At 45.8% G+C, this 9303-nt stretch overlaps 1 protein-coding gene across 1 annotated transcript; it reads left to right on the top strand.

Annotated features, from left to right (window-relative positions):
• The first annotated feature begins 883 nt into the window (after positions 1-883).
• Positions 884-8303, top strand: LOC138795252 (transcription factor HES-2-like). Its single transcript, XM_069974245.1, has 5 exons — positions 884-940; positions 2443-2538; positions 6045-6123; positions 6453-6765; positions 8000-8303. The coding sequence occupies exons 1-5, from the start codon at positions 884-886 to the stop codon at positions 8301-8303; spliced, it is 849 nt and encodes a 282-aa protein (XP_069830346.1).
• The last annotated feature ends 1000 nt before the right edge of the window (positions 8304-9303 follow it).

The following is a 9303-nucleotide window of genomic DNA, read 5'->3' as shown; positions in this document are numbered from 1 at the left end:
TTACGCCCCTGAAAGGTTGCATGGATCCACGTTGGGATAATAGTATTAGCCAGTCCTCAAAGCCATCTGGGATATCACTATACATTTTGCCCTAGGGACTACTGTCCTAAACTGTCTTGGACTACTCCATCCATCCTCCTTGTGGGCTCCACAATAACATTACCTGTCTGTCACTATAAAGCCAAGATTATGTATACTCCACCATATTATTACATAAAAGCCCCAATGGCCCTGCACAAGTTTACATAGTGGCCATTTCTGCTGCCTGGACCACCCGAGGCAGGAACCCCAACATTTGCTTCACGTAGATCCTGCTTTCCTAATGGGCGTACTCAAATGGCAGTGCATGCACAGATCAAGTAGTTCTCGATAATTGTACATGATTGATCGCTGGGCCCATTATCTCTGTCGCCCACCCCCCCCAAACTTGCGTGAAAGTATCTGCTCTATATAATACCCCATAAGGTGTTGTACTATAGTTCAGACAATACATACTTCCCCATGCACATATGCTTCTGGATTTGCCTATAACCCCTCACGCCGTGGCTTCATGTCCTGTTTATCTACAAGTTGCATTCTTTTGACAGGGTTACATTGTGACATGGGGGCTATAGGGGAGGGTGCTATCTTCACAATAGACCCTGATCTGGACATCTGGTCTTACGATTCTTGAATAGCGAGGAAAAAGAGTGAGCTATTCACATGCTAATAAAGGCCTGTATATAATGCTAGAGCGGGAAACTGCTGTAGAGACATAGAAAAAAGCACAGAGACACAGGGAGTGGGAGGTTAGAGAGGCACCAATACTCAGATAGAGGACAAGTGGCCAGCCAATCTCTGCCAGGCAGCACACTAGGAAGCTGGACAGCACTAGCAGATGGCAATGTCTGCAGCCACCAAGGATCCCCTGAAACTAGCCAATTCTAAGCAGGAGAGAAAGGTAAGAAGTAGCTCTATAGCACTATCACATGTGACATATAGCCTTGCACATTGCTGGCATTCTGTGCCATATTAGCATGGGGCATCCTACTATAAATTTCACTTTACACATATAGGAGACCCACAGTATGGCCCAGTTCACATGCACATAGGGGGTGCAGACATGCAGCTGGACTCATCTAAGCTTTGCCGCCTGGCTGTACCTAATTGCCAATAGGGAAGGTTCACACACAGCCAGAGGCAGCTTGTTGAGTCTGTGTATTTCAGAATCACAGCATGCAGGGTAGAAAAGCCGAACATGGGAACGCCGCATGGCTTTGTGTATTCACTTATAGCAGAATAGAGAAGACTGTACAGAAATCAGCTGTAGCGGCTGCTGGTGGGACTTGGCAGGGATAGGCTAAACATTGTAAAAGTACAACACGTACATTGCCATCTGTATACAGCTAGAGCTGAACCATGGGTATATAAGTTGTGCCCCAACCAGGTTCCTGCCAAAGCTGTAAAGGTATTGATGAATTGGGAATCTCCCATGGTGATATATATATATATATATATATATATATATATATATATATATATATATATATATATATAATTATCTGTTTTTGAATGGATCCCATAGATTTACAGTGTCATGTCAAGAATAAGGCTGGGTTAACATGTAGCAGTTTGGTCTTTTTAGTCAAAACCAGGACTTTTCTTTGTGTTGGTTGACTCCTGGATTTGGCTCGAAATACTGACCAAAATTTTAAATGTGAACAAAGCCTGACACTGCACGCTGCATTGTTCTGCTGTCAAACACTTGTCACCTGTGCACAGCTGAGTGACATCCAATATGGCTGACATGACAGCTCCAGCAGAAGTTGCTACACTACCTCCAGGACAACTTTATACAGGGATGCATTTTGTATGGGGACTGCTGCACCTTTATATAGACACAGCTGTTGCAAGCACTATATAATATATGGGTACTACTATTGAGGTTGTATGGGTCGGCATACCTATCTTCTTACCAGTACAGAAATATGCAGCAGACTGAAGGTCACTGAAAAAACTGTATACCATGCAGTATATGTTTTCTTACAATGGGACCCTCTGGGCCATATACACCAATATACTACAGAAAGCATTTGTTACAGCCTTCTTTTATTGGCCGCATTGTTAATCTGTTGGGCCAATAAATTGCATTTCAGACATTATAAATACTTAGGATTGGAGTTTGATGGTGTCAGGATATGGAATAATCTTAGCTGATGCAACTAGGGTAGTCGCTCCTTCCATAATGCTCCTGTTGCTGTGCAATGTTTTCCAATGTGGCCTAGGAAAGCACAACGCCAACGCCAACGTCACCAACTAGTGGCTACAGCATAACTACAACTCCCAGCACTTCCTTGACTGTTGTCAAATTGTGTCCATTTATTTCTAGAAATTGGATATAGGTGTTATAACGCTTCTAACGTAATTCTTATAATGTTCATTCCTCATTCCCTCTCTACTTAGCTCAGAAAACCAATCATTGAGCGGAAAAGAAGAGAACGAATTAACTCTTGTCTGGAGCAACTAAAAGAAACTGTGATCAGGGCATTTCATCTTGATGTAAGTCACCTTTTTATGGTATGACCTTTACATCATAGAACATCTTTTCTTTACTTTGTGCTTTTGCCTTGAAGGCAACATAACACATTCAATGAGGAGTCCACCTAAGGCTATGCTAACGGTCAGTATTTTTTCAATCAAAATCAGGAATGGAACTGACAGGGCAAAATTATTTAACCCGCACCTTGTTATGGTTCAGAAAAGACTGACCAAAAGACTGATGGAAATACTATGTGTGAACATAGCCTAAGGGTGGTATTACACGGGCCGATGGGGGCCCGATAATACCTCTAAACGAGCGCCAATCTGCTAGATCGGCGCTCGTTTACTGGGCCTATTACACTGGCCGATAATCGTTTAACAAGGGCTGCAGGGACATTGTTACCGATGTCCTTGCAGCCTTTGTTTAAACTGTATACATACCTATCCAGGTTGCAGGGCTCCTCTACTCTGTGCTTCTCCAAGAGTCTCGTGCGCTTCAGCTTCACAGCGGCTTATCTCAGCTGACAGGCCACTCAGCCAATCAGTGGCCGCTGCGATCCCGGCCTGTGATTGGCCGAGCGGCCTGTCAGCTGAGACAGGCCTCTGTGAAGCCAAAGTGCACGGGACCCGGGGAGACTCAGAGGAAGAAGAGCCCTGCAAACTGGATAGGTATGTATTCCTCTTCGCATATCGTCAGCCGTGCACCGCTATTACACGTAGTGGTGCGCGGTCGGAACCTATATCAACAAATAGCCGATGACAACGATCATTGGCTGATCGTTGTCTTTATTACACGGAATGATAATCGGCCAGATAGGGCTGATTCGGCCGATTATCGTTCCGTGTAATAGAGCCCTAAGGCTATGGTCCCACTACGTATAATCAGCTGTTCTGCCATGAATGACCCTTGTTTAAGGCTACATATGGTCGGAATTTATGATTCTGATCAATAATTCCAGCCATAGGTAGTGTTAAATAATGTCCGTTCACGGCGGAACAGCCGATGTTTGTACATAGTGGCGACATAGCCTAATAGTGATCCTCTGGTGTGACAGATAAATATTAGAATTGGCTTAGACTTGCTTTACTTAGATTTCATTTTACCGGTCAATAAGAGCATTCCTGACTGGCTGACATTCTTATTTTATATTACTAATACTGATTTGACAATGCAAACTTTTGTTGTTTTTTATTTTCTTTGTTTTCTATGTGTCTATATTTTTATATGGATTTCTGATCTGTAATGTTGTCATCTGTATTTGTGCTATTTTGTAGTTGAGGCACTATAGTGCTTTATCTATGTTTTGTTAAAAATTGTTTAAGAAAAGTTAATAAAAACTATTGAACCAGAAGTACACATATGAACCTCCTTCAAGACTATAGTGTACCAAACAAATATCTGATCTGAGATTTATGTCACTGGAAATCTCTACACAATATTCTAAAGTCCACAGCCATTTAGATCAATAAACGGAAGGCCAACAGATTATTTTTGTTTGGAGGTTCCCTTTAATTAATTAAAGGGATTTCCAGCAACTATGGGGGAGATATATCAAACATGGTGAAAAGTAGAATCGGCCCAGTTGCCCCTAACAACCAATCAGATTCCACCTTTCATTTTTTAAAGAATCTGTGAGGAATGAAAGGTGGAATCTGATTGGTTACTAGGGGCAACTGAGCCAATTCTACTTTACACCAGTTTGATAAATCTCCCCCGATATGTTTATTGTCCTTTCAATATGGAAAAATCTCAAAGGAGATAAGCCACCAAAAGCACCTGGAAGTCTTAAGCCACCCCCCCCCCCCCATTTAGAACATGTGGATAGTCGGCTGAGCTTGTGTTCTTATGTGTAGGGGAATCAGAGAAGCTTTTAAAGGTGTATGGCCACTTTAAGTCCGTAGTTATGAGTTTAGCTATGAACTTAAAGGGGCACTCCTGCCATTTAAACATTTTGCTGTAGTACTAGGGCTGCATAGAAAATAATAATCCTGTTATTCTTACATAACACGGTCCCCAGCGTCATGGGGTCCCCTGATAAACGTCCCTGCAGCCAATTTCCAGAAAGATTTGTTTCAGCAATAACTGCCTGCTCAACCAATCACTGACTGATGGGATAGCATCACGGCCAGTGATTGGCTGAGCAGGCTGTCACTTCAGAGGCAAGTCTGTCTCAGAAATGGTGGTGGAAGTGTTAGGGTCATTTCAAACCAACAGATTCTCAGCCACCCGTTGCCGCAAATTAGCACTAATTGACGAGATTGACCGTCATTTGAAGGACCTTTACATGGCACAATAGTTGAGCTATCTCTGCATCCTTTGTGCGGCCATTTAAAGGCAACCAATCAGCCCAATCGGGCTGATATGGTTCCCTGAACCGCTGTATACAGCTCCTGCAGCAGCCGCGGCATGTACCGGCTGCAGATGCAGCACTAGCTGTATTCCTGAAAAAAAGGAATTTAATTCCCCGGGGGCGTGACAGGCAGCGGCGGGGAGGTAGTCATCTGGGCGGCTCCCTGCCCGTATCTAGTCACCGCTCTCTGCCTGTCAGCGCGCTCTGAGAGGATGAATGACAAGCAGAGAGGTCCTTTACTGGCCTCTTTGCCTGTCAATTATCTCTCCAAGCGCGCTGCCAGGCAGAGAGCGGTGACTAGATACGGGCAAGGAGCCGCCCAGATGACTACCTCCCCGCCGCTGCCTGTCACGTGCCTTTTTTGGGGGTACATAGCTCCTGCTGCAGCCGCTGCAGGAGCTGTATACAGCGGTTCAGGAAACCATATCACTCGGATTGGGCTGATTGGTTCCCTTTAAACAAGGACTCCCGTCCTGCTCTCTAGCCGCCACTGTGTCTCACCTCCCGGCCGTGAATCACTCTGGAGAAGCAGCAGAGGTGTCCTGAAGATACAGCTGTAAGGTGGGAGCAGGACACATCTGTGACACTGTCAGAAAGTGAAAATGCCAGATCTCACAGCAACGCTTATGGTAAGTGTGCACTGCCAGTTTGTTGCATATTCGTGCAATCAGTTTCCATTTTGCTATCGGCTGATCAGCAACAGGGAGATGTGTGGCTAATAACGATACATTTCGAATTCTGCTATAAAGATCAGCCAAAGATCAGGCTTTTTCCCACTCATCGGTAGTCACTGTCGCCGCCACTTTTCCCCCTCTCCGGTCTCCAGTTTGGGTGGGGTTTCAAACTCAGTTCCATTGAAGTAAATGGAGCTTCATTGCAAACCGCACCTGAACTGGAGACAGGAGAGGGGGAAAAGTGGCCATGTTTTTGTAGCGCTTGATAACCCCTTTAACATAGGCCGACATTTGGCTGCAGGAATGTTTCTAGGAATGCTCGTTGTTGAATCAGTCCGTGTAAAAAGCCCTGAAGACGCTGCAGGAGGACCCAGAGGTAGCGTGGTTAGGTGATAAGATGAATATTATTTTCTATGAAGCCTCAGTACTATAGCAAAAACTTTAAATTGCCAGAGTTCCCCTTTTACCCAAATAACTGTATTATACTTTATATCTTTAGCAGTCCAAGTTGGAGAAAGCGGACATCCTGGAGATGACAGTGAGACACCTGGAAAATATTCAGAGAAGCAGAACCACAGGTTAGGAACCACACAGTCTCATAAATGCATATACTCCTTACATTATGTTCTTCTTCCCATGAATGAAGGCAGATTCTACAAAACAAGTTACCCCAGGCCATTCATGTAGTTGCCCTAAGTCAATAAAAGTTATATACCATGCTCAATGCTTGGAGTGGACGGTGGTCATGCACTTCAGTATAAGGTTACTAAGCATAAGAACCTCTCTGGTGGCAGACACTGGGATTGGTTTTTGTTTTGTTAGGTGATCCTAATGACTAAATACCCCCTTATGACATGTATACTTGATAGTATATGTTTACCTACATAATGCCCTATCTTTCTCCCAGGTGAAAACTCTCAGACTGTAGACGGCCAGCAGAGATTCAGCACAGGATACATTCAGTGTATGCATGAGCTCCACAATCTGCTTCTAAACTGTGACTGGATGGATCAAGCTCTTGGTGCTCGGCTTCTCAATCATCTGTTAAAATCGCTCCCCAAGGCCATGGATGCAAAGTCGGAGCTGCCCTTTATGGTTGAGGAGGGTGCTGGGAGGATCCCCTCACCCCCCATAAAATCTGATGTTGACACAAAACCCCAAGTTAATGTACTGCAGAAGCACTGTCCTCTTGTGGGCTCCCTGCCGATGTGGAGACCATGGTAATAATATCACGCCACCTAAGTAAAAGGGGCCTTATAGTGCAGACTGGGTGACGTCATAGGCAGACTCACTGTTCCCCTCTCTCCTTAGCATGTTTATCCACCCTTACTGTGTATTTTACATGTACCCTGCAGTTACACTGGATATAGGAGCAGAGAGTGAACCTGCTGTTGGCTGTAGCTTGTCTTCCATACAACATATATATATTTGTATCTTATAGATATGCTTTAACACATTGGGGTGCATACCCCAGTAGGTGTACTAAAGACCTGGTGCTTCTCGCTGGAGCCCCATATTTGTAGCCTGCATTGTAGAAGGCTTCTTTTCCCCTATTTATTACAGAACATGTAACATTTCTATTCACACAATAATTTACAACTTCCTTTTACTGAATAAATTATAATATATTCATCCAACTGTGTCCTGTGTTTGAGTACACTAATATGATTTTGGTTAGTTGATGCATTAAAGTCCCCATACACTTTATACTTTTGACAGCGGTACACCTGTATAATATAAGGTGATGTCAGTGGAGATCGGGGTCGGGCGTAATAGACATTCACTGCCTAACCCTTTTGTTTTGCGGGAGATAAGCCGCAGCAAGAACTCTCTGGCTGAGGCTTACCCATCCCTGTAAGAACACTGGATCTGTGGTGTAAAGTAAAGAGAAGTAAAGAGGAGGATGTCCAGTGGGTCCCAACCCAATGTAGTACTGTGATCTGCCGGAACTTTAGAAAGAGAATAAGTAGAATACTTAAGAGTGGATAGAATACTTGTGCCCGTGTTTTGACTCTTTGGTCTTTGCACCTCCTATTGCCCACCAGTGTCGGGCGACCCGTCCTAGAGGGTGACGCAAGCCCCAGACCTTGTTACCTAGGTTGAGCAGAGTGGTCAGAGTTTTCTGGTTACACCCACGCTGCGAGAGTACGTAGGCTTCTAGCAACTTTGCTCTATCTGTATCAGTTCCTCTGTTAAAGGATACTGTCCTGCACCTTTAGACTTGTTCACGGCGTGGGCTGGGATGATCCCTGACTCTGAGAGTGTTTAACACTGCATAGTGTGTAGAAGAGTTGCATTTAAGAAACAAGTGTCCGTTCTCCCCATGTGTGTCTGTAGACTAGACTAAACTGGACTTGTCCTTTCTGCTTAACAACGTAACTAAGGGGCGTAATCTAGGAATGGCGCCGAGCGGTCGCATGTTCTAAGCGCTCCGCTCCCTCTGCCCGACACCAGGCCCATCAGCAGCACCAAAGCCGTACCACATGTCACAACATACCTCCTCCGGCACCGGCAAGCCACGCAGGACGAAGCGGACGGCTGTGATCCCGGCTACACGGGCCATCCGGCGCTATCTCAGAAGCACAGGGGTGAATCCCGCAGTCTCCTCGCCGCCATTACGCTGCAGCAGCTTCTCCCCTGTCACAGCCACGGCCGCAGGGTCCGCAAGTGTCCCGGTAGCCTCCACAAGGGGTCACACGCCCGCATCATCGACTCCCCACTGCCTCCCAAGCCAGCCACACACCCGGCACACAAGTGACTCACCGCTGAACCGAGCGCCCATGTGTCCTCCTACAGCTCTGCAGCCGCCATTACAGATCTCCTCTCATCCTGCACACACAGACGCTGGCACACCTGTCTCCACGGTGAGACACAGGGATTCTCCTGCCTCGGGGACTCTATCTCCTTCCTCACAGGCACAGTGTACCCCTCTGAACTCTCTGTCCCTCTCCATCTCTGACCCTCTCACACCTGTAATGATGGGAGATGATATGAAAGAGCTTAAGCAGCAAATGGCTGCCATGCCTACAAAAGAGGACATGGAAAGGTATATACAGCGCCTGGAATCCACTTACAAATCAGAAATAAAGGCACTTTCAGCTAACCTTTCTCAACTAACTGATCGAGTGCATAGGATAGAGGAGGATATTGTCACTATATCTGCCACCCAATCTACCCAACAGGTTGTGCAATCAGATCAACAGGATACACTGGCCCGACACACTCAGCAAATTCACTCCCTGTTTAACCTGGTGGATGATCAGGAAAGTCGAAACCGCCGCAATAACATACGGCTAAGGGGTATTCCGGAAACAATTGACACCCCGACATTGCTCCCTAAGTTGCAGTCATTTTTTAATGCTATACTGGAGCGCCCGGATGATAATGAGATAGAAATAGACCGGGCACACCGTGCTCTCGGGCCCCGCAATCCTGATACGGATAAACCACGCGACGTAATCTGTCGCATTCACTTCTATCAAATAAAGGAGGAGATAATGCGCAGAGCCCGGGATAAAGAGACCTTGGTCATAGATGGTCACCGTGTACAACTTCTGGCTGATCTTTCCCGCTTCACTCTAGCAAAGAGACGTGCCCTCAAGCCACTCCTAGATTCACTCCGTGCCAACAATATAGTTTATTCCTGGGGTCACCCGTTTCAACGTCAAGTGCGCAAACATGGCCGTCTACACACGCTATTGGCACCAGCTGATGTGGACTCATTCTGCGACTCCCTGGACATCCCAACCGCTCAGATC

The sequence above is a fragment of the Dendropsophus ebraccatus genome, chromosome 6 (assembly GCF_027789765.1).
Source record: "Dendropsophus ebraccatus isolate aDenEbr1 chromosome 6, aDenEbr1.pat, whole genome shotgun sequence".
NCBI classification, from domain to species: Eukaryota; Metazoa; Chordata; class Amphibia; order Anura; family Hylidae; genus Dendropsophus; species Dendropsophus ebraccatus.
The sequence above is the reverse complement of the archived record's forward strand: the minus strand, read 5'-3'. Positions and strand labels throughout refer to the sequence as shown.